This window comes from Erinaceus europaeus, chromosome 16, assembly GCF_950295315.1.
Source record: "Erinaceus europaeus chromosome 16, mEriEur2.1, whole genome shotgun sequence".
NCBI classification, from domain to species: domain Eukaryota; kingdom Metazoa; phylum Chordata; class Mammalia; order Eulipotyphla; family Erinaceidae; genus Erinaceus; species Erinaceus europaeus.
In genome coordinates, this window is record NC_080177.1 from 17,941,312 (window position 1) to 17,966,807 (window position 25,496).

At 40.5% G+C, this 25,496-nt stretch overlaps 2 protein-coding genes across 7 annotated transcripts in view; one reads left to right on the plus strand and one right to left on the minus strand.

Annotated features, from left to right (window-relative positions):
* The window catches only part of GALK2 (galactokinase 2), a 197,387-nt gene extending 179,988 nt beyond the window's left edge, over positions 1-17,399 (plus strand). For all 4 annotated transcript variants that reach the window (XM_060174638.1, XM_060174640.1, XM_007517331.3 and 1 more), the window contains one exon: positions 16,830-17,399. In XM_060174638.1, coding sequence (XP_060030621.1) covers positions 16,830-17,037 — 208 coding nt within the window. In that variant the 3' untranslated portion in view covers positions 17,038-17,399. The remainder of the gene's footprint in view (positions 1-16,829) is intronic.
* FAM227B (family with sequence similarity 227 member B) overlaps positions 17,262-25,496 on the minus strand; it is a 182,315-nt gene continuing 174,080 nt past the window's right edge. For 2 of the 3 annotated variants that reach the window (XM_060174636.1, XM_060174634.1), the window contains 2 exons: positions 22,422-22,491; positions 17,262-17,535 (listed from right to left, as the gene is read on the minus strand). In XM_060174636.1, the coding sequence (XP_060030619.1) occupies positions 17,410-17,535; positions 22,422-22,491 (196 nt within the window). In that variant the 3' untranslated portion in view covers positions 17,262-17,409. The remainder of the gene's footprint in view (positions 17,536-22,421; positions 22,492-25,496) is intronic. The other variant, XM_060174635.1, reaches the window with a different exon arrangement.

Sequence of the window (25,496 nt, forward strand, 5' to 3'; positions counted from 1 at the left end):
GAAAGGAATTAATTTATGGATTTCAACTTCTTCTAACTTAATGTTTGCATAGAGGAATGCCACTGACTTTTGAATGTTAATTTTGTAGCCTGACACCTTACTGTATTGCCTGATGATTTCCAAAAGCTTCCTGCTTGATTATTTAGGTTTTTCTATGTATACTATTATGTCATCTGCAAGTAGGGAGAGTTTGACTTCTTCTCTTCCAATCTGTATGCCTTTAATTCCTTGCTCCTGCCTGATTGCTATGGCAAGAACTTCCAACACTATGTTGAATAGTAATGGTGATAGTGGGCAGCCCTGTCTAGTACCTGATCTGAGGGGAAATGCTTCCACTTTTTCACCATTGAGTATGATGTTGGCTGTAGGTTTGCTATATAGACTCCACTATTTGAGGAATATTCCATTTCCATTTTTTGTAGCGTTTTGATCATAAAGGGATGCTGGATTTTGTCAGTCTTTCTCTGCATCTTTTGATATGACCATGTGGTTTTTGGTCTTGCTTTTTATTAATGTGGTAGATCACGCTGATTGATTATGTATATTAAACCAACCTTGCAACCCTGAGATAAATCCCACTTGGTCATGATGAAGAATATTTTTAATATACTGCTGTATCCGGTTCACTAGAATTTTGTTCAATATTTTAACATCTCTGTTCATCATAGACACTGGTCTGTAGTTTTCTTTTTTGGTTGTGTTCCTGTCTGCTTTTGGTGTCAGGGTGATGCTGGCTTCATAGAAGCTGGCAGGGAGTATTCCAGTGTCTTCAATCTTCTGGAAGACTTTTAAAAGTAGAGGTATTAGTTCTTCTTTGAAGGTTTTTTAGAATTCATTTGTAAAACAATCTGGTCCAGGACTTTTATTCTTGGGAAGGTTTTTGATAACTGTTTCAATTTCATTAGCTGTAATGATCCTGTTCATGTTATCTATTTTCTCTTTACTTAATTTTGGAAGCTTGTAGGTGTCTAGAAAATGGTCCATTTCATCCACATTATCTAGCTTGGTGGCATATAGTTGTTCATAGAAGTCTCAAATGATATGTTGAATTTCTGTGGTGTCTGTTGTGATATCTTCTCTCTCATATATGATCCAATTTATTTGAGTAGTCTCCCTTTTTTTGTTTTGTTAGTCTGGCTAAAGGTTTATCGATTTTGTTCACTCTTTCGAAGAACCAACATTTACTTTTGTTGATCTTTTGTATGGTTTTCTTATTTTCAGTGTTATTGATTTCTGCCCTAACTTTAGTGATTTCTGTCCTTCTGGTTGCTTTAAGGTTCATTTGTTCTTGTTCTTCTTCTACTATGTCTTTAAGATGTGCAATCAGGTTGTTTACTTGGGCTTTTTCTTGTTTCCTAATGTGTGCTTGTATGGCTATGAATCTCCCTTTCAGTACTGCCTTAGCTATGTCCCAAATATTTTAATAGCTTGTGTCTTCATTTTCACTGAACTCTTGAAACATTTGTATTTCTTCCTTTATTTCCTTTTTGACCCAGTAGTTGTTAAGGAGTGCACTGTTGAGCTTCCACATTTTGGGACTATTATTAATCTTTTGTTGATTGTTAAGTGTCGGGCTGAGCTTCACTGACGGGAGACAGACGGCCAGGGACTCATGGTCGAGCTGTACGCAGTATCTCTTTATTCATGCAGGACGCAGCGCAATCTATACCAAGCTAGACTAAACAAACAACTAAAACTAACAATGTTGTCTTTATATATACTTCCCAAGTAGGGTGTGAACAGGATGTGATGCAGAGAGGGTGGAGAGAAAAGTGACTGGTGAAAATCAGGGTGTGACAAGGAGAGGATCAGGGTGTGACAAGGAGAGGGGGTGGAGCAGGTGAGAATTCTACCACTAAACCACCAATGCCCTGGAGGGAAGGTGGTGCTTTATGTAAATGTAAAAGTGATTTATGTAAATAGACGGCAGTGGTTATGTAAATAGAATACAGTGGTTATGTAAATAGAATGCAGTGTTAAGCAGGGGGGATTTCAACCAAATGAAACAGAAGGGGTTTATAAAAGCAGAATTAGAAGATACCAACAGTTAAGTGTTAGTTTAACTCCACTGTGGTCTGAGAAGATGCTTGGGATGATTTCAATGCTTTTGCATTTGCTGATGCTGTCTTTCTGGCCTAACATATGGTCTATTCTTGAGAATGACCCATGTGGACTTGAGTAAAATGTGTATTCCAGTTTCTTGGGATGAATGACTCTGAAAATGTCCAATAGTTTTACTTTATCTCCTCATTTAGCTCCCTCATGTCTTTATGGATTTTCTGCCTGGATGATCTCTCAAGTTGAGAGAGTGGGGTGTGGAAGTCCCCTACTATGACTGTGTTGCTGTTAATATATTGCTGTAGCTCTTTCAAAAGATGTTTGATGTATTGTTTGTGTTTGATGTTTGATGTTAATAATTGTTAAGTTCTCTTGACTGATCCACTGAGCATTAAGTATGTCCATTCCTATATTTTTAATTTTATTGATTTTAAAGTCTATCATGTCAGATATGAGAATAGCTGTTCCTGCCCCTTTTTTGTGGGCCATTGGATTGTATGATAGTTTTCCATCCCTTCACTTTGAGTCTGTGTTTGTCTTGTTGAGTTAGGTGGGTTTCCTGTAGAGAGCATATTGTTGGGTTGTGTTTTCTGATCCATCTTCCTACTCATTGTCTTTTAATCAGTGAATTCAGGCCATTGACATTTACTTATATTAAAGATTGAAGATATTTTAACACCATTCTTGTAGAGTTTTGGAGTGTTCTGATATATGTCATATTTATGGTGGTTTGACTATTTATAGCAGAGAGACCTTTCAGAACTTCTTTCAGGGCAGGCTTGGTGATAGTTAATTCTTTCAACTGTTGCTTGTCTGAGAAGGTTTTTATGCCTCCATCTAGTCTGAATGACAGTCTAGCAAGATACAGTAGTCTTGGTTGGAAGCTTTTCTCATTGAGCACTCGATAGATATTTTGCCATTCTCTTCTAACCTGTAGTGTTGGTGTGGAGAAGTCTATTGCTAATTTTATGGTCTTTCCTCTGTAGGTGACTCTTTGTTTTTCTCTTGCAGCCTTCTGGATCCTTTCTTTATCCTTTTTACTTTCCATTTCTCAATATGATGTGTTTTGGTGTCCTTAAGTCTGGGCTAATTCTGTTTGGGATCTTCTAGGCTTCTTGAACCTTTATATGTCTTTGATGTTGCCTAGACTAGAGAAGTTCTCAGCTATTATGTCCTGAAGAATACTTTCTTCCTCGCCCTCTCTTTCTTCCTCTGGTAAGCCAATGTGTATATTGTTTCTTTTGAAGTCATCCCATAGGTCTCTGTTGTTGTTTTCAGCATCTCTTAATCTCTTTTTGAGATCTCTTACTTCTTTTTTGTTGTCTCTAATTCATCCTTGATCTTGCTAGTTCTTTCTTCAGCCTCATTGATTCTATTCTCTCTCCCCTCTACTGTTTTCTGGAGTTCATCTGTTTTGTTATCCTATTCTGATACTGTTTTAGCTTGTCTAGCTAGCTGTGTTCTTAGCTCAGCTATTTCAGCCTTCAGATCTCTAATAACCTTGAGATAATTAGTGTTTTCTTTTAGGGTCTCATTCATTGTTTCTGCATTTCTGATACCACTTCTTTCAAACTCTTTACTCACTCCTGTGATTATTTACTTAACTAGTGTTTGGATGTTGACTTCATTATTTTATGCTTCAAGCTTTGGGGGCTTTTAGCTGGATTCTTGCCCTAGTTCATTTCTGCAATATTTCTTCTTGTTGGCTTAACCATTTTTTAAAATAAATATCTCTTTTTATTTATTTATTTAATTTTATTTTTGAGTGAGATGAAGAGAGAGAAAGACACAGACACAGAGAGAAAAACCAGAGCACTGTTCAGCTCTGGCTTATGGTGGTGTGGGGGATTGAACCTGGGACTTCAGAGCCTCAAGCATGAGAGTCTCTTTGCATAACCATTATGCTCTCCCTAATTCTGTGCTCGAAGAAACTAAGATGGAACTTTCAGAAAGCAAACTGGCGTCTGTTCAGTGATCTTACCAACAAATCTATTCCTGCAATTCCAATTAACTCTATCCCCTCTGAAGATTCCTACAGGCGCTTCTGCCAAGCCATCTTCAAAGCAGCTTCCCAAGCCATTCCTCGTGGGAGACGTGCTAACTATACGCCTTGTCTTGATGCTGAATGCGAGCAACTACTAAAGCAGTATGATGAGTCGGGCGACCCAGATGTGGCTGACCATCTCATTGCCTCCCTGGATGCAGCATGCCAAGCCCGCTGGAAACAACTCATGGAAAGTCTGAACTTCACCCACTCAAGTAGGAAGGCCTGGAAGCTTCTTCACAGACTGGGTGCCGGTAGCCAACCCCCTCCCGTCTCCCATCCTCCCGTCTCTCCAAACTCAGTGGCCAGTCACCTAACTCAAGTTGGACATGCTAAGATCGACCCAGTCTGGAAAAGAGAAATTTCCCATGAGTGGTCATCCCACTTCTGGTTATCTTGTCCATTTCCAAAAATCTCTCCCTTTACACTGTCTGGACTGGAAGACGCTTTGAAGAGGGTTAAACTGGGAACAGCTGCTGGCTATGATAACATCACCCCAGAACTCATTCTTAACCTGGGTCCCGTGGCAAAGAAGTGGCTCGCTTCATTCCTGTCCCACATCTTGGAATCTGAGTCTGTGCCCAAAGCTTGGCGTCATGCGAAGATTATAGCAGTTTTGAAACCAAAGAAAGACCCAACACTGGCCGCCAGCTATAGACCAATTTCTCTCCTCTCCATGTGTTACAAACTCCTTGAGAGGCTGCTTCTGTCACGTATTTCTCATCTTACAGAGAAATTCCTATCACCCGCCCAGGCTGGTTTCTGCCCAGGAAGATCCACCTGCGAACAAGCCCTGGCCCTCTCAACTTACATTGAAAATGGATTCCAGAAGAATTTAAAGACGGATGCTGTCTTTGTTGATCTCACAGCAGCCTATGACCATGGTCTGGCACCGTGGTCTCCTAGTCAAGATCTCAAGATGCCTGCCTCCATGGGGGGCCAACACTATATCGTTTCTTCTCCAAAACAGAAGTTTCCGGGTACATCTGGGTGACAAGTCTAGCAGATGGAGACTTGTCTCAAGTGGCCTCCCCCAGGGCTCTGTTCTGGCTCCTACGCTATTTAATATTTACATCAATGACCTCCCAGAAACTTCTTCAAGGAAGTTCATCTACACCGATGACATCTGTTGTGCAACTCAGGCATCCAAGTTCGACATCCTTGAGGAAACACTCACGAAAGACATGTCTCTGATATCTGATTACTGTAAAAAATGGCGACTAATCCCTAGCACTGCAAAAACGGTATCATCTGCTTTCCATCTATACCATGCCTCGGCCTCACGTGAGCTTAATGTGCAGCTTGGCGATACGAGAATCCGGCATGAAGCCCAGCCAGTCTATCTTGGCGTTACTCTCGATCGCACTCTGTCATTTCACAAACATCTCATAAAAACTGCAGCAAAGGTGGGCGCGAGGAATAACATCATTGCAAAACTGGCCAGCTCCTCATGGGGCGCGAGCGCTTCCACACTACAATCATCCTCTCTGGCATTATGCTATTCCACTGCAGAATACTGTGCCCCAGTATGGTTCCGTAGCCCCCATGTCCACTTGGTCGATTCCAAATTATATTCCTCCATGAGGATAATTTCTGGAACCATACGTTCCACCCTGGTTCCATGGCTGCCAGTTCTTAGCAACATCGCCCCACCAGATATTCGTCAGGATGCGGCATCATCTAAGTTCATTTCCCACGTCTATGCTCGACCGGACCTGCCAATATACGTGGATATCTTCGCCCACCCTGTTCAACGCTTGACGTCTCATCACCCAATCTGGTCCCCTACGCCTACACTGAACTTCTCTGTTCCAGTCTCTTGGAAACAGAGCTGGCAGTCAGCTGAGGTAAAGAACAAACACCTCATCACAGACCCCTGCAAGCGTCAACCCGGCTTTGACATAGCACATTATGATTGGGCCCTCCTCAATCGCTATCGAACAGGCCACGGCCGGTGCACCGCTATGTTCCATCGCTGGGGAGCCAGAGATGACCGAACTGCCCCTGCGGCTACAGACAGACTATGACCCACATAGTCAATGACTGCCACCTCTCCAGATTCAAAGGAGGTCTCGAAACTTTACATCAGGCTCAACCTGATGCTATTGACTGACTACGGAAGAAGGGCAAACGCTAGAAGAAAAAAGAAAACCATTATGCTATCTACCCTCCGTGGCTTAACCATTTTATATAATATATTGTGAGGTCCCTCTCTCAGTACTTTTTATATTACTGATCACTCTTGCCTGCATTGACTTGTGTCTAAGTAAGGTACTTAAAGGGTTCACAGTTGTGGAAATTGACAGTTGTTTTAATAGTATTTTAATCACTGAGTTGGAGCTCAGTGACCTAAAAGCCTCTTTTGTTCTTTTTCCTCCCTATAGGCTATGAGAGACTGAGGACTTTTAAACTATAAGTAGGCTTCTTAGCTTAATCACTGATTCCTGACGAAGAGATGAAGCAGGGTGGGGCAGAGATAATCCAGTGGTTATTCTAAGAGACCCTCACAGCCCCACTGCTAGGCCACCGAGGTATAGATCTTCTCTTGAGTTTTCCTGGTTGGTTCTCTGTCCCCTGGTATCAACACAGGGCCTCCCTGCCATTGTTCCAGACTCTGAGGACAATAGCAATGAAGACTCACAGTTTCATTTGGTGAGTCTTAGGGGAGTCCTCTCCTCCCTTCAGCACTACCCTTGTTGGTGAAACAGACTGGAGGTGGTGTCTCTACTGGTAAACTACCAGACTGTTACCAGCTACTTAATCTCTCCCTAGGCTCCTCTCTGTCCACGAGTCACACGTACTTGCACTCACTGTTGATTTGGTTGGTTCCCAAAGCTGTTATCGTCCTGTGTTGTTGTGGTCCCAGGTGGCCTCCAGTGGTATTCCTAATTGACCCAGGAGAGAAGAGGAGAGAAACACAGCTGCTGCTGCTCCATAGTCCTGCCTCTGGGAAGTCCCCACCTTCCTTTTTTCTTTCATTTGCTAGGACACAGAGAAATTGAGAGTAGAAGAGGAGGTGGGAAGTGGGGGTGGGGAGGAGAGAAAGAGATACCTGCAGGTAGAAAGAAGGGGCTTGAACCTCAGTCATTACAGTGGTAACCTTTGTGCTCAGCCAGCCCTGGCTCCGCAGTATTTCTCTTCTCAATCACCAAATTGTGGCCTGACTATTTGCTGGTCTAGGAATTCAGAGTAATTCTAGATTCCTGAGGTCAGAGAAACTTTCCAGCCAACATGATAGGCTCAACTCAGGGTCAGGAGGAGATGAGTAATATTTATTTATCTGCAAGCATTTTTCTTTCCTTTCTGAAACATCTATTTTCTTTTGGAAAACATATTTTAATGAATAAAACAGATGATGAAAAGAAATCAATTGAGAAAATTGTTGAGGGGAAAATAAATTACAATTGTGCAATTTGATGTCCCAGCCTAGGGATAATAGTCTATTGATATTTTCCAGGAAGTAAAGTAGCTTATTTAGATGGAAAAAAGGGACCCAACTGTGCTAAATGAATGAATTATATGGGTTTTAACCTGCTATAAATTGGAGTAAATTATATTAAGAAGAGTTGGGAGTACATATTAAGTTTTTGTCAGGATAAATTGCATCTTTTAGAGATGAGTAGTCCTTGTACTTTGGTATAAATGTTAGGTTTTAAGCAGTGCCTGGTGAAAATGACTAAAGTGACCTCTTGCTGTGTTGGTGCTCATAGGCTGGTTCCTAACACAATCACATGTTTTGTCTGATGGTTTATTGAGTCCAGTTGTGAGGCCAACTGCAGAAGGTATAGAAGATGTAAGGGGCAGGGGTAGATAGCATAATGGTTATGCAAAGAGACTCTCATCCCTGAGGCTTCGAAGTCCCAGGTTCAATCCCCTGCACCACCATATGCCAGAGCTGAGCAGTGCTCTGGTATTTCTCTCTGTGTCTTTCTCTCTCTGCATTTTTCTCAAAACTAAAATAAATAAAATACTTTTAAAAAAACAATTAAGGACCAGGAGAGTCCACTATTCTCCTTGTGGGGAGTTTGCATCATTTCCCTCCAGAAATGAAACAGGCAGACAGACTTAGAGTTTAATAACATGCTCTTTGTCGACACATTTATTCATCACAAATCTAGTACATCTGCTCTAGGGGACTGATTTCTTTTATGTGAAATAGGCTGATATAAAGAACCTAGCTGAAATAATCACTTGTATAAGCCCCTGAGCACTTTAAATTTTAGCTTGACCTTACTTTGACCAACTTGATCACATCCACTGCCTATCTTTTTTTTTTATCTTTTTTTTTTTACATAAACACCATTCCTACCACCAAAAGACTGTGTCCCATCCCCTCCCCCCCCCATGAAGCTGAACATCCACCCTCACCCTCCACCCAAGGTTTTTACTTTGTTGCCCTACTAAAAATTTAGTCAGATGCTGCTTTGAGATTCCCTTTCTGTTATTCTTTCTCAAATTCTGTTTATGAGTGGGATCATCCCATAGTTGTCTTTATCTTTCTGATTTAGCTCACTTAACATATTTTCTTCTAGCTCTATTCAATATGGGTCAGAGAAGGTGGTGGGTTCATTGTTCTTAATAGCTGCATAGTGTTCCATTGTGTATATATACCACAGCTTTCTCATCTACTCATCTGTTGTTGGGCACCTGGGTTGCTTCCATGTTTTAGCTATTACGACTTATGTTGATATGAATATAGGTGTACACTTATCTTTTTGGTTGGGTGTTATGGTGTCCTTGGGGTATATCCCTAAGAGAATAATTACTGGGTCATATGGAAGGTCCATGTTTAGCCTTGTGAGAGTTCTCCAGACTGCTCTCCACAGAGGTTAGAGCAATTTACATTCCCATCAGCAGGAGAAGAAAGGTAAGTAGATAAGAGAGACACACAGAGAGAGTCCACTCAGAGTCAGATTTCTTCCCCAAAATAATTCACAAAAGAGTATCAGTGAATTCAGAAAGCATAAAATGGAGGAAGGAAGAAAAGAAGACAAGAACAAGAAAAAAGAAAAAAAAAAGAGCAGTGAAGGAGTTTTTTTTTTTTTTTAATTAGCTAGGAGGAGGGAAAAAGGGGAGAGTGGATGGAAGAGGTAGAGTGAAACAATTCCTCTCACAATGGATAGGACACTCAGTCACCTAGCAACAGAAAAAACAATAACAGTTAATTTTGATCAACCTGAAAAAGGAGGGGAGGGGAAGGGACACGCATATATATAATAGTAATAATAAAACAGAATAGAGTAAAAAACCCTAACAGTCAGTCTGCAGCTTGGCTGGTTCAGGATTAGCTCAGGCAGTCTGAGCAGACAGCCAACTGTAAAAAAGCAAACAAACAAAAAACCTCCAGGTAGTCTTTCCCAGGCAGGGATGAGGCTCTGATTGGTCAGATATTTTGTCACTCAAATAGAGCTCCAGCCACTTAGAAGAGAGAGAGAGAGAGAGAGAGAGAGAAGGAAATCAAATAGGAAAAGGGTTGGAATGACACCCCTGTTGAGCCAGGAATCTTGGTAAAGAAAAAAGCTCATCGGGGAGCCTACTAAGAGCAACTCTCCAGTCCCTGTGATCTGGTTATGGTGTGTGTGTGGGGGGTGCGTTTCAGAAATAATCAGAAGATTTTCTTTCTTTTTCCTCCATTTTATAACCCAAGATTGAGCCACTTAGGACCCCTTATTCACCATCTTGCTGATGGCCCAGTATCTTATCTGGCCGCTGTTGTCGGAGCTCACACCAGCAGCTGCCTCCCCACTGCCTATCTTCTTTTTTTTTTATTTCTGTCTCTCACACCCTCTTTTCTTTTCTTTTTTATTTAAAGATTTTATTTATTTATTTATTTATTTTGTTTGCTTTAGTTGTTTATATATATATTTTTAAAATAATTTATTTCTTTATTGGGGAATTAATGTTTTACATTCAACAGTAAATACAATAGTTTGTACATGCATAACATTCCCCAGATTCCCATTTAACAATACAACCCCCGATATGTCATTCATCATCTTTCATGGACCTGTATTCTCCCCACCCACCCACCCACCCCAGAGTCTTTTACTTTGGTGTAATACTCCAATTCCATTTCAGGTTCGACTTGTGTTTTCTTTTCTAATCTTGTTTTTCAACTGCCTGAGAGTGAGATCATCCCATATTCATCCTTCTGTTTCTGACTTATTTCACTCAACATGATTTTTTCAAGGTCCATCCAAGATCGGCTGAAAACGGTGAAGTCACCATTTTTTACAGCTGAGTAGTATTCCACTGTGTATATATACCACAACTTGCTCAACCACTCATCTGTTGTTGGACACCTGGGTTGCTTCCAGGTTTTGGCTATTACAAATTGTGCTGCCAAGAACATATGTATACACAGATCTTTTTGGATGGATGTGTTGGGTTCCTTAGGATATATCCCCAGGAGGGGAATTGCAGGGTCATAGGGTAGGTCCATTTCTAGCCTTCTGAGAGTTCTCCAGACTGTTCTCCACAGAGGTTGGACCAATTGACATTCCCACCAGCAGTGCAGGAGGGTTCCTTTGACCCCACACTCTTTCCAGCATTTCCTGCTGTTACCTTTTCTGATGTATGACATTCTCACAGGAGTGAAGTGATATCTCATTGTTGTCTTGATTTGCATTTCTCTGACAATCAGAGACTTGGAGCATTTTTTCATGTGTTTCTCGGCCTTTTGGATCTCTTCTGTGGTGACAATCAGAGACTTGGAGCATTTTTTTCATGTGTTTCTCGGCCTTTTGGATCTCTTCTGTGGTGAATATTCTGTCCATGTCCTCCCCCCATTTTTGGATGGGGTTATTTGTTGTCTTGTTGTTGAGTCTGGCAAGCTCTTTATATATGTTGGTTATTAAACTCTTATCTGATGTATGGCATGTAAAGATCTTCTCCCATTCTGTGAGGGGTCTCTTGGTTTGGGCAGTGGTTTCTTTTGCTGTGAAGAAGCTTTTTAATTTGATGTAGTCCCATAGGTTTATACTTGCCTTAGTCTTCCTTGTAATTGGATTTGTTTCATTGAAAATGTCTTTAAAATTTATGCGGAAAAAAGTTCTGCCAATATTTTCCTCTAAGTATCTGATAGTTTCTGGTCTAACATCCAAGTCCTTGATCCACTTGGAATTTACTTTTGTATTTGGTGAAATACAGTGATTCAGTTCAGTGATACAGTGATTCTTCTGCATGTTTCAACCCATTGTTTCCAACACCATTTGTTGAAGAGACTCTGCTTTCCCCATGTAATAGTCTGGGCCCCTTTGTCAAAGATTAGATGTCCATACGTGTGGGGCCTCATTTCTGGGTTCTCAATTCTATTCCACTGGTCAGTGTGTCTGTTCATGTTCCAGTACCAAGCAGTTTTAATGACAATGGCCCTATAATACAATTTGAGATCTGGGAGTGTGATGCCTCCGGTTCTGTTCTTTTTTCTCAAGATTGTTTTGGCAATTCTAGGTCTTTTCTGGTTCCAGATAAACATTTGTAGCATTTGTTCTATTCTCCTAAAAAATGTGCTTGGGATCTTGATGGGGATAGCATTAAATTTGTAAATGGCTCTGGGTAATAAATTCATTTTGATGATGTGAATTCTTCCAACCCATGAACATGGAATATCTTTCCACTTCTTTGTGTCTTTTTCAATTTCTTTGAATAGTGACTCATAATTTTCAGTATACAAGTCTTTCACTTCTTTGGTTAGGTTTACTCCTAGATATTTTATTGTTTTTTGTTGCTATAGAAAAAGGAACTGATTTCTGGATTTCAATTTCTTCGAACTTAGTGTTTGCATAGAGGAATGCCACTGACTTTTGAATGTTAATTTTATAGCCTGACACATTACTGTATTGCCTGATGATTTCCAAAAGCTTCTTGCTGGATTCCTTAGGTTTTTCCATGTATACTATCATGTCATCTGCAAATAAGGAGAGTTTGACTTCTTCTTTTCTAATCTGTATGCCTTTAATTCCTTGCTCCTGCCTGATTGCTATGGCAAGAACTTCCAACACTATGTTGAATAGTAATGGTGATAGTGGGCAGCCCTGTCTAGTACCTGATCTGAGGGGAAATGCTTCCAGTTTTTCACCATTGAGTATGATGTTGGCTGTAGGTTTGCTATATATAGACTCCACTATCTTCAGGAATTTTCCATCTATTCCCATTTTTTGTAGTGTTTTGATCATAAAGGGATGTTGTATTTTGTCAAAGGCTTTCTCTGCATCTATTGATATGACCATGTGGTTTTTGGTCTTGCTTTTGTTGATGTGGTGGATCACATTGATTGATTTACGTATATTAAACCAACCTTGCATGCCTGGGATAAACCCCACTTGGTCATGATGAACAATCTTTTTGATTTACTGCTGTATCCGGTTGGCTAGAATTTTGTTCAATATTTTCGCATCTATGTTCATCAGAGATATTGGTCTGTAGTTTTCTTTTTTGGTTGTGTCCCTGTCTGCTTTTGGTATCAGGGTGATGTTGGCTTCATAGAAGCTGGCAGGGAGTATTCCAGTGTCTTCAATCTTCTGGAAGACTTTTAAAAGTAGAGGTATTAGTTCTTCTTTGAAAGTTTTGTAGAATTCATTTGTAAAACCATCTGGTCCAGGACTTTCATTTTTGGGGAGATTTTTGATAACTGTTTCAATTTCATTAGCTGTGATGGGCCTGTTCATATTATCCACTTCCTCTTTACTTAGTTTTGGAAGTTGGTAGGTATCTAGGAAATCATTCATTTCTTCCAGGTTCTCTAGCTTGGTGGCATATAGTTGTTCATAGAAGCCTCACATGATATGTTGAATTTCTGCAGTGTCTGTTGTGATATCTCCTCTTTCATTTACTATCCGATTTATTTGGGTCTTCTCCCTTTTTTGTTTTGTGAGTCTGGCTAAAGGTTTGTCGATTTTGTTCACTCTTTTGAAGAACCAACATTTACTTTCATTGATTTTTTGTATGGTTTTCCTATTCTCAATGTTATTTATTTCTGCCCTAACTTTAGTGATTTCTGTCCTTCTGGTTGCTTTAGGATTCCTCTGTTGTTCTTCTTCTAGGTCTTTAAGATGTGCAATCAGGCTGTTTATTTGTGCCTTTTCTTGTTTCCTAATGTGTGCTTGTATAGCTATGAACTTCCCTCTTAGGACTGCTTTAGCTGTGTCCCAAATATTTTGATAACTTGTGTCTTCATTTTCATTGAACTCTCGAAACATTTTGATTTCTTCCTTGATTTCCTCTTTGACCCAGAAGTTGTTAAGAAGTGTACTCTTGAGCCTCCACATTTTGGGACAGTTACTAATCTTTTGTTGATTGTTAAGTGTTAGTTTAATTCCACTGTGGTCTGAGAAGATGCTTGGGATGATTTCAGTGCTCTTGAATTGGCTGATGCTGTCTTTGTGGCCTAAAATATGGTCTATCCTTGAGAATGATCCATGTGGATTTGAGTAAAATGTGTATTCCAGTTTCTTGTGATGAATGACTCTGAAAATGTCCAATAGTTCTAGTTTATCTATCTCTTCATTTAGCTCCCTTATATCTTTACTGATTTTCTTCCTGGATGATCTGTCAAGTTGAGATAGTGGGGTGTTGAAGTCCCCTACTATGATTGTGTTACTGTTAATATATTGCTGTAGCTCTTTCAGTAGATGTTTGATGTATTTAGATGGCTTCTCATTGGGTGCATAGATATTAATAATTGTTAAGTCCTCTTGATTGACTGATCCTCTGAGCATTAAGTAGTGTCCATTCCTATTTTTTAAAATTTTATTGATTTTAAAGTCTTTCGTGTCAGATATGAGAACAACTGTTCCTGCCCTTTTTTGTAGGCCATTGGCTTGTATGATAGTTTTCCATCCTTTCACTTTAAGTCTGTGTTTGTCTTGTTGAGTTAGGTGAGTTTCCTGTAGACAACATATTGTTGGGTTGTGTTTTCTGATCCATCTTCCTACTCTGTGTCTTTTAATAGGTGAATTCAGGCCATTGAAATTTATTGATATCAAAGAATGAAGATATTTTAATGCCATTCTTGTAGAGTTTTAGAGTGTTTTGATATATGTCCTATTTGTGGTGGTCTGGTTGTTTATAGGAGACCTTTGAGAACTTCTTTCAGGGCAGGCTTGGTGATAGTTGATTCTTTCAACTGTTGCTTGTCTGAGAAGGTTTTGATGCTTCCATCTAGTCTGAATGACAGTCTAGCAGGATATAGTATTCTTGGCTGAAAGCCTTTCTCATTGAGAAGGATATCTTGCCATTCTCTTCTGGCCTGTAGTGTTTGTATGGAGAAGTCTGCTGCTAATCTTATGGGTTTTCCTTTGTAGGTGACTCTTTGTTTTTCTCTTGCAGCCTTGAGGATCCTTTCTTTATCCTTATTCCTTTCCATTCTAAGTATGACATGTCTTGGTGTCTTTAGGTCTGGGTTAATTCTGTTTGGGACCCTCTGGGCTTCTTGAATCTTTATGTCTTTGGTGTTGTCTAGACTAGAGAAATTTTCAGCTATTATGGCCTGGAGAATGCTTTCTTCCTCTCCTTCTCTTTCTTCCTCTGGTAAGCCAATAATGCGTATATTGTTTCTTTTGAAGTTGTCCCATAGGACTCTGTTGTTGTTTTCAGCATCTCTTAATCTCTTTTTAAGATCTCTTACTTCTTTTTTAGTTGTCTCTAATTCATCCTCAATCTTGCTAATTCTGTCTTCAGCCTCATAGCTTCTATTCTCTCTGCCCTCTACTGCTTTCTGGAGTTCATCTATTTTGCTGCCCTGCTCTGATACTGTTTTAGCTTGTTCAGCTAGTTGCCTTCTTAGCTCAGCGATTTCAGCTTTAAGCTCACTAATAACCATGAGATAATTAGAATTTTCTTCCATATTCTCATTTGTTGTCCCTGCATTTCTGATTACAATTTTTTCAACTTCTTTACTCACTCCTTTTATTATTTCCTTAGCTAATGTTTGGATGTTGAACTCGTTGTTTTGTGCTTCACCCTCTGGAGGACTTTTAGCTGGACTCTTGTCCTGGTTCGAGTCTCCAATATTTTTTGTTGTTGTTTTAACCATTTTATATATTATGTTATGAGTTCCCTTTATCAGTACTTTTCAAATTATTGATCACTATTGCCTGTATTGACTTGTGTCTAAGTAAGTTAATTAAAGGTTTTACCGTGGTGGAAGTTAACAGTTTTTTCAATCCCTGAGTTGGAGCTCAGTGGTGTAAAAGCCTCTTTTTTTTTTCTTCCCTGTAGGCTATGGGAGCCTGAGGGCTTTTACACTATCAATAGGCTTCTTAGCTTAATCACTGACTCCTGACCAAGAGATAAAGCAGGGTGTGGCAAAGATAATCCAGTGGCTATGCAAAGAGACTTTCACAGCCCCTCAGCTATGCCACCGAGGTATAGGGCTTCTCCTGAGTTTCCCAGTTAGATCTCTGTCCCCTGGTGTCCCTCCCTGTTGCTGCTCCAGATTCTGAGGGTAGTAGCAATGGAGACTCAGAGTTGCACTTGGTGAGTCTCTGGGGAGTCCTTTCCTCCCTTCAGCTGTCCCCTTGTTGTGGAGCAGACTGGAGGTGGTGTCTCCACTGACAAACTGTTGAACTGTTAGCAGTCACTTAATCTCTCCTTAGGCCCCTCTCTCCTCTCTGTCACCAGCCACGTGTGTTTGTACTCACGGGTGATTTACTGGGTTCCTGTGGTCATTCTAGTCCTGTCTTGTTTCGGTCCGGGTGGTCTCCTTTGGTATTCCTAGTTGATCCGGGAGAGGAGAGGAGAGGAGAGGAGAGGAGAAAAAGCGATCTGCTGCTCGTAGCTCCGCCTCCAAAAATAGAATCCCACTGCCTATCTTCTTTCAAACTTTCTTTCTGTCTGATCACCTGTAAGCTTGCTAAACCACTCAAGTGAAACAGTAGCAGTGCAAACTTTTATGACCTAGCAGCAAACCCAGGGACTCATCTGAGATCTTAATTAAATTTCAGATCACCCTCAGAAACAATCTATGTTTCTTTTTTTTTTTTTAATTTTATTGGGTGGGGTTGATGAGTTACAGTAATCTGTTGACACACTTGTACAATTTCCCCACTCTGCATAACAGGTATCTGCTGCACACCTTTATCTCCCCCACCCCCATCAGGGACTTCAAACCCCTCTTTTCCTAAAGCACCTGTTCTTTTCCCTCCCCAGAGTCCCTTGCTTGGTTGCAGTACCTGCCCCCGACTCCAAATTTCATCCCATGTTTCCCCCTTCCTAACTCTGCCTCCCAGTTCCACTTACATGTGGTGTTACTCATATTCATCCTTTTTTTCTTTTTCAATCAAGAGGGAAAGGGGAGAGAGAGAGAGAGAGTGAGAGAGAGAGATGCCTTTAGTCCTGCTTTACCACTCACAAAGCTTTCCCCCTGGAGGTGGGGACGAAAGGCTCGAACCTGAGTCCTTGAGCATTGTAATGTGTGCTTGACCAGGTGCACCACCACCTCACCCCTACATCCTTCTTTTCTTGACCTGTCCCACCTTCGTTACAGCAAAATTGAGGCAAAGATTGAGATTTAAGAGTTTCTACAGTATATATTTCTTAATGTCTGAAGACATCAATCCATCACACACACACACACACACACACACACACACACACACACACACACACACACACACACACTTTGTTTTTGGAACCTGGGTAGGCTTTGAATTCTAATAAGCACTAGCCAAATCACTCTCATTTTCATTTACAAGACCTCATATTTCGTCTTTCCTTGTTGTTTCAGGATGTTTGGAGCTGAAGGGTCACGACTTACTGGAGCAGGATGGGGCGGCTGCACAGTCTCAATAGTGCCTGCTGACAAGCTGCCCAGCTTCCTAGCCAGTGTGCGCAGAGCTTATTATGATAGGAGTGGTCGGAGCTTAGCACCCGAGAAGCAGAGTTTGTTTGCAACCAAACCTGGAGGTGGAGCTTTGGTTTTTCTTGAGGCCTAAACAATGTAAGAAATCTCAGAGAAACTATTTAGGGCATTCAGGAACTGGCAGGACTTCCTATGCCACAGTAAATTAATCCTTTCTCTGTTTTGTATTATGATGAATGGTTGCTATTATTGAAATGTATTTCCAAAGAAAAGATTGAAAGCTCTCTATGCTTCATAGTAATTATTTTCCATCTTAAAATATGTTTTCTACCAATAAGAGCCAAGAGTATGCTTGGGCAGATTTCTTCAGGATGGTTTACTGAGATTTACTGACTTCAGGATGGATGGCAAACACGAAAACACTCAATACTGACCTCACGGGTTGAACTTGAATAACATGCCCTGCTGCAATTAAACGAATACAACTGAATTCTATTCCACATGGCTAAATTTTGTCATTTCCGACTTCGCTTCCTTCTGCTTCCTCAAAGTTGTCTTCAGTTGTTGATGTTACTGCTGATGATGAGAGGGATGCGAGAAACTCCTTCTCAGTTTGAAGTTCAGAAAACTGCTGAAAAATGATACATAATTACAGAGACACATTTTCTTGGGCTTCTTATACTTGAATATGAGAGTCTACCAATTATCAAGATAAAAACCACACACACACACACACACAAGAGGTGTGCTTAGGGAGAAAATGCGAGGCCCATTTGATTTTTCTTAACAAGTTAAATCACAGGAACAATCATAAGTAGATAGATAAACAGATGATGGTAGATAGATAGATAGATAGATAGATAGATAGATAGATAGATAGATAGACAGACAACCAGAGCACTACTCAGCTCTAGCTTATAGTGGTGCTGAGGATTGAAACTGGACCTTCAGGGCCTCAGGTATCAAAGTCTTTTGCATAACCATTGTGCTGTCTTCCCAGTGAATACTCACTTTCAATTCCTAGGGTGCTGAACTTCCTCTACCACTTAATAGAGAAGTTACTCACATTGAAATAGAACATTATCTGAGTGATAATTCAGTATATTCATGAAATTTAAGTTTTTCTTTTCCATTCTACCTTCCTCCAAATGCCTGTCGAATCTAAGAGGCATGTTTACTGTTCTGGGCAACCCCTTCTTTGCCTTGAATTTTATTGTTGTCTGTATGTCTGGCAAGGTTAAGTTTATATGCAGGTCATATGCAATAGGACAGGCATGGAGGTATGTAGGTAAGAATATGGAAGGTCTCAAGGTAGGTTCTAGGATTGGGCATTGGTGTTGGTAGATGCCGATCTGTGTTCCTCAAAAATAGGTAAAAATTCTTGGCCATGCACTCATGGTAAACTAATGCCTTTCTCTCTTGGATAGGTCATACAAGACCCGCCTAAGAATTACATAAACACTTACATAAAAGAGCCTTTTGGGAGTCGGGTGGTAGCGCAGCAGGTTAAGCACTGGTGGCGCAAAGCCCAGGGACCGGTGTAAGGATCCCGGTTTGAGCCCCGGCTCCCCACCTGCAGGGGAGTCGCATCATAGGAAGTGAAGCAGGTCTGCAGGTGTCTACCTTTCTCTCCCCCTCTCTGTCTTCCCCTCTTCTCTCCATTTCTCCCTGTCCTATCCAATAACAACAACATCAATAACAACAATAACTACAACAATTAAAAAAGACAAGAGCAACAAAAGGGAATTAATAAATAATTTTAAAAAAAAGGACTCTGGAAAAGGAAGGGTAGGGAGGATAGGGTGAAAATTCTGGGAGCCTATTATATAATCAAATTGTATGCCTATGTCAATGCACTGCAAAGAATTTAACCCCTCAGTTAAAAAAAAAAAAAGCCTTTTGCTGGAGCACCCACATCACCATGTGGTGAGGCCTGGGCTCAAGCCTTGGGTCACACCACACGGGAGTGCCTACAGGGGCAGTGGTCTCAGGAACAGTGGAGCAGCGCTGCAGTGTCTCTCCTGTCATTTTATCTCTCTTCTCTACCCCTGTCTGTCTCTCACCCTCTATGTAGAGAAAAGAAAAATAGCCACTGAAAGCAATGGAGGTGTGCAGGTACTGAGCTCCAGTGATAACCCTAGTGGGGGGGGGAGCAAGCAAGCATTTTGTTGATGCTATCTAATAACTGAAGTAGCAGTGGCAATGGATGAATCACCCAGGAAACCGTCACAGCACTCTGTTACCCTTTGTTTTTGCTCATTAATATGTCAGGGACTGGACATCTTCGTCTCAAAGTTCAGTTTCAGAGAGCCTGAGGAAAAGCTTCTCAAGGGATAACAAACTTTATTTCTAGAAGGATAACAAGTCACATATAAAGTACTAAGAAACTCTTATTCTAAAGCAAAATGGCAGGTGCTCTTTCCATTTGTATGAGAACAATAAACACTATAGAAAGTTTAAGACAACTTTGGTGAAAGAATTTTGTGTTTTATTCAAACCATATAATCCAAAATCAGAATTGATTTAAAAGTATAATTCTCTGCTTTTTAATATCTTGCCATTTCCCAAAAAATGGTGTGTGGTTGATATATATCTATATCTGTATCTATCTATCTATCTATCTATCTATCTATCTATCTATCTATATGTATAGTCACATTTTCTTTTTAAAATATTTTTATTTATTATTGGACAGAGACAGAGAAATTAAGAGAGAGGGAAGGAGAGAAGGAGAGAGACAGAGAGACACCTGCAGCCTTGTTTCACCACCTATGAAGCTTTCCCTCCTGCAGGGGGGACCAGGGGCTTAAACCTGAATCCTTACACACTATAATGTGAGTGTTTAATCAGGTGCGCCACTGCCTGGCCCCCGGTATATGTTTCCTTAAAGCCACTGTTAAAAAATAAATAAAGGCATGGGGATGGGCAGTGGTGTACCTGATAAGAATATACTAGTTCCCATGCAAAAGGGCTGGGGTTAAGCCTCTGGTCCCCACCTACCGTGGGGTGGTGGACGAGGGGAGCTTCACGAGCAGTGGGGCATTGCTGTAGACGTCCCCTTTTCTCCCTTCCTCTCTCTCTTTCTCTCTCTCTCTCTCTCTCGATTTCTCTTTGTCTCTACCAAAAAAGGAAGAACAAGGAATAATAGGCAACAGGAGCCGTGGATTTGTCATACAGGTAACTGGGTCCCAGCAACAACCTTGATGGCAATTAAAAAAATTAATTTCTTAAAAAGAAGGAACTTGCCACTGCTTTCCTATCTTGTTTATCTTTTCACCATGGGATTTCTTCTTGGTGCACACAAAACAGGCTGAGTGAGAATTTCCATTATGACTCCGCTTTGGAGGCCTTGGTTATGCAAAGATGGGTCATATCTGGTTTGATGTGCATGTGGCTTGAAGGAGAAAATTGCTGTTTATCAGCCAAACTGTTATTGACTTATTCTACAAATGAAGACCTATCAGACTTATCTGGAAAGCATACAGCTGGGACCACTAGAATAAAACCTCAGGCAGGGTTAAACGCACGTGGCGCAAAGAGCAAGGACCGGCGTAAGGATCCCAGTTCAAGCCCCCGGCTCCCCACCTGGAGGGGAATCACTTCACAGGCGGTGAAACAGGTCTGCAGGTGTCTCTCTTTCTCTCCCCCTCTCTGTCTTCCCTTCCTCTCTCCATTTCTCTCTGCCCTATCTAACAACGACAACATCAACAATAACAACAATAATAATTACAACAACAATGAAAAACAACAAGGGCAACAAAAATGGAAAATAAATAAACTTAAAAAAAAAAAAAACCACAGGCAGTAGAATTTGAGCAGGACCCTGCAGGTTGAGTGGAATTTGAAAGCAGGGTAATAAACTTGTACATGGACAAAGCGTATGAGTTTGGGTAAACATGGTGTGTTCAGAATGCTCGAGAGAAGTGAAGGGATTAGCTGGTGTACAATGTAGAAGGAGCGGCTAACCTGGCTAGAAGCAAATTTTGCAGAATTCCAAACCCAGGCAGCACTTAGATCAGGGACTACAGCCAAGCAGGCTATTGGCTACACCTGGTCTGCCATATATTTAGTTAAGCTCTCGTGGCATTCTCACACTTGTGGTCCAAATCAAGAGATTTTTTTTAAACAAGTCACTATTTCTAGCAGTGGAAGATTAGATAACACTTTCTTCTCCGTTACTTGCAGAGTAACACAGAATTTGGGGAGGTGTTAGCAGCTATGTTTAGCTGAGGCCCTGACTCTCCTCTGCCATAGCTTTCCACTAATCTGTGCAGTTTTCCTGCTACCCAGGCCAGCTGAGGTCAAGGATGCTTCCCTCAAATGCTCACACGGTTCCCTCCTGATACTCTATAAAATATTTGCTTTGTGTGCTCGTGTCTCTATCACTGATAGGAAAGAGAGTGCAGGAGAAATGGTTCTTTTTTTCTGGAAGTACAAAAAGTTAATCCTATTTGTTTAATATTCTTCACTCACCTTTCTGGTTTGTATAGAATTTTAATTAGATTATCAGAGCCCTCTTTTTGATGTTACACCAGTAGTCAGTGAGAATTGTTCTAGGTTTTTTTGTTTGTTTTGTTTTTGTTGTAGGTTTTTTTTTTTTTAATGAAACCTGACATGCTGAAGATAAAAAGTTCTTCCCTATTCCTGACCTCAGAATGTCCACCTTTCAAACTTGTTGTGAACTATTATCTACACAATCTTTCTTGATTTTTTGGAAGGGAAGAAAGTATTTCAAAAGATCTAACAAGACTGTCACAAATTAAGGAAAGAAAAGAGAAGGGGGTGGGCGGATGGTAGCGCAGCGGGTCAAGCGCACATGGTGCAAGCACAAGGACTGGCATAAGGATCCCGGCTCGAACTCCCAGCCCCCCACCTGCAGGGAGGTCACTTCACAAGTGATGAAGCAAGTTTGCATGTTTCTCTTCCCCCTATCCATCAACAACAACAACAACAACAAGGGCAACAAAAATGGGGAAAAAAAATGGCCTCCAGGAGCCGTGGGGGTTCATAGTGCAGGCACTGAATCCCAACATTAACTTTGGAGGCAAAAAAGAAAAAAGAAAAGAGGGGGGCATAGGTGGCTGGAAGGATGGAGAAAGCTCCTTCATGTTCTTTCTTCAGACCGGAGTCCTGTTTAGAACCTTATCACTTCTGTCTTGTACTGATTCTGTTAATTGAAGGGGCCACTCACCTAACACCGTAGCTTGAATCCTAGATTTTTTTGAGTTCTTAATGGAAAATAACATTTGACTTCAAATACCAAGAAGTTTTTATTAGTTGTAATTCTGGCTGCCTTTGGATGTTTCTCCAGTTGCAAAAACTGCCTCTGGTCAGAAGCATGGATTGGGACTAAGGTTGTCACTACATGTAAAACAGAGATGATTCTAATATGTGAGTGGCTGCTTAAAGAGCAATACTGGGCTCTATTCTGCCATATATTGTGAAACTATACATTGCTTCAGATATAGTTATGTGTTTCATAGAGAATAATCATTTATTTTCTACAAGGAGACTTACCAGTTTGTATAGAAATTTGTCAGAGTCTTTCCTAGCTTCATGAGGTTTCTTGGTAGCCTTTTCTTGGAGTCTAATGATGGAATAAAGAAAATTGACACAGTCATAGTTAAGACTTTAATAAATGAGCATTTATCAGCACATCATATATGTTGATTCAGTTCCCTTTACTGTGGTCTTAAGAAGTAGATACTATGATAATCCGCTATCATAGGTTAGTAACCTGCTCATAGTCATCTATAGTCTAGCAAGTAATAGTGAAATTGAACAGTGTAACTCCAGTCGTCACTTCTAAGCATCTTGTAAGATTGTATCCCAGCAACGAATCAACCTCCCTATTGAGATGGTTCACAAGGCGTTCCTTTAACTGGCTTCACTCTCTTGCACAGACTTTACAGGGTATCAGTGGGAGAGCTGAGTAAAAGGACTGACAGAGGTAAGAAGTAAGAATAATTCTCACTCTGGGGAGTAAGAATTGGGAGCTTGAAAACAAAGACGAAAGAGCGACACAGGATACTAGTTCATAATGTCATTGAGGGGTGGGTCCAGGATCCGAGTGTTGATCATGATTCCTGCCATCAAGTACTCATTTGAAAAATACTTACGAAGGAATTAAATAGCTGAATTCAGGAGGCAACAAAATCTGCCCAGAGATCAACAGAGGAGAGGAGAGAAAGAGGCAGGCTAGACATAGAGAGTAGGAATTTGAGGTAAGAGTAAAATTAACAAGAAAAACATAGGTAAGACAAAGACAAATGAAAACAGATATAAAGCTATTAACCTCCTGGGTGTTTGTCCTATTAAACATTAAAAAAAATTTTTTAGTGAAAATTTTCAGAAGTTTTGGAAAATTCCAAATATGCTTTGGTGAAGCGTAACTGAAATGAGCAACCCACCAACCCCTGGCAAGACCTGTCTTTGTTTCTTTGGCATTTAGTTAAAGGAATTCCTGACTGCACAGCCAGGATACCACTTAGGGCTCTCTTGTATTAGTATTTTGACAGGACTGATAATAGCCTCATCATTCATTCTCTGTTTTATCACTGCTAGTTGTACACCTTTCACCTGGATTTTCCCCTTACTTGTTATTATTATTTGGGATTATCCTTTCTGGTTTCTTTCAAGTCTGGCTCTAATATTTTCGTTCTCTTCCTTGTGGTTTTATGCAAATCAACGCTCCATAATACCCTTGATGTCTTTTCTCAGCAGCACTGCTAGAATCTCAGAGCTGCAAATCTGTCTTAGAATCTCTTTCATCTCCCTTTCCTAAAATCAATCTATCTCTCAACTCATTCTTTTATCCCCAGAGCACCGCTCTACTTTGGGTTATGGTGGTGCAAGGGATTGATTGCACACGGGGCTTTGGAGACTTGGGCATGAGCGTCATAGCCATTATGCTATCTACCCCACCCTCAACTCATTCTTTTAATAATAATTATCCTTATTTTCTTTTTTTTAATGACAGCTTTATGAAGACATGTCACCCAGCATATAAGGTTCACCTTTTTTAAAGTATAAGTACAGGGGCTGAGTGGTGGTTCACTCAGTAAAGTAAGACATGTTACAGTGAGCAAGGACCCAGGTTTCAAGTCCCTGGTCCTCCCTGTAGGGGGTAAGCTTTGTGAGTAGTGAAGCAATATTGCAGGTGTCGCTGTCTCCTCTCTCCATCTCTGTCCCCCACTTCTCTTTCAATTTCTGTCTTTATCCAATAAGTAAAAATAAATAAAACATTAAAAAGTATAAATATGTACAAATATTGGGGTATACTCACAGTATTTTGCTATTACCACTATTAACCTCCATTTTTCTGAATGTTTTCCTTCTCCGTAAGCATGTCTTTCTTATTTATTTTATTTTATATATTATCTTTATTTATTGGCTAGAGACAACCAGAAATTGAGAGGGTAGGGAGAGATAGAGAGGGAGAGACAGATAGACACCTAGAGGACTGCTTCACCACTCGCAAAGCTTTCCCCCTGCAGGTGGAGACCGGGGCTTGAACCTGGGTCCTTGGGCATTGTAATGTGTGCACTCAGCCAGGGAAGCCATCACCCAGTTCCTTTCCTATTTATTAAAAACAAAAAATTATAAATAGAATGGCTGGGAAATGGTTTGATGTTAGAGTGCAAGACTTGCATGCACAAGGCCCCGAGGTCAATTTCTAACCCCCCCCCCCCCCCCCGTGATAGAGTAATACTCTGGCTCTCTCCTCTTTCATAAGTAAATAAACAAATAAACATTTAGTAATTAACCACTGATGGAAGCTTACACAGCATGCCAATAAATTTAACAATTACGTGAAATTTACAATGAAAGTAAATGTTGGTTCTTCGAAAGAGTAAACAAAATCGACAAACCTTTAGCCAGACTCACAAAACAAAAAAGGGAGAAGACCCAAATAAATCGGATAGTAAATGAAAGAGGAGATATCACAACAGACACTGCAGAAATTCAACATATCATGCGAGGCTTCTATGAACAACTATATGCCACCAAGTTAGAGAACCTGGAAGAAATGAATGATTTCCTAGATACCTACCAACTTCCAAAACTAAGTAAAGAGGAAGTAGATAATATGAACAGGCCCATCACAGCTAATGAAATTGAAACAGTTATCAAAAATCTCCCCAAAAATGAAAGTCCTGGACCAGATGGTTTTACAAATGAATTCTACAAAACTTTCAAAGAAGAACTAATACCTCTACTTTTAAAAGTCTTCCAGAAGATTGAAGACACTGGAATACTCCCTGCCAGCTTCTATGAAGCCAACATCACCCTGATACCAAAAGCAGACAGGGACACAACCAAAAAAGAAAACTACAGACCAATATCTCTGATGAACATAGATGCGAAAATATTGAACAAAATTCTAGCCAACCGGATACAGCAGTATATCAAAAAGATTGTTCATCATGACCAAGTGGGGTTTATCCCAGGCATGCAAGGTTGGTTTAATATACGTAAATCAATCAATGTGATCCACCACATCAACAAAAGCAAGACCAAAAACCACATGGTCATATCAATAGATGCAGAGAAAGCCTTTGACAAAATACAACATCCCTTTATGATCAAAAC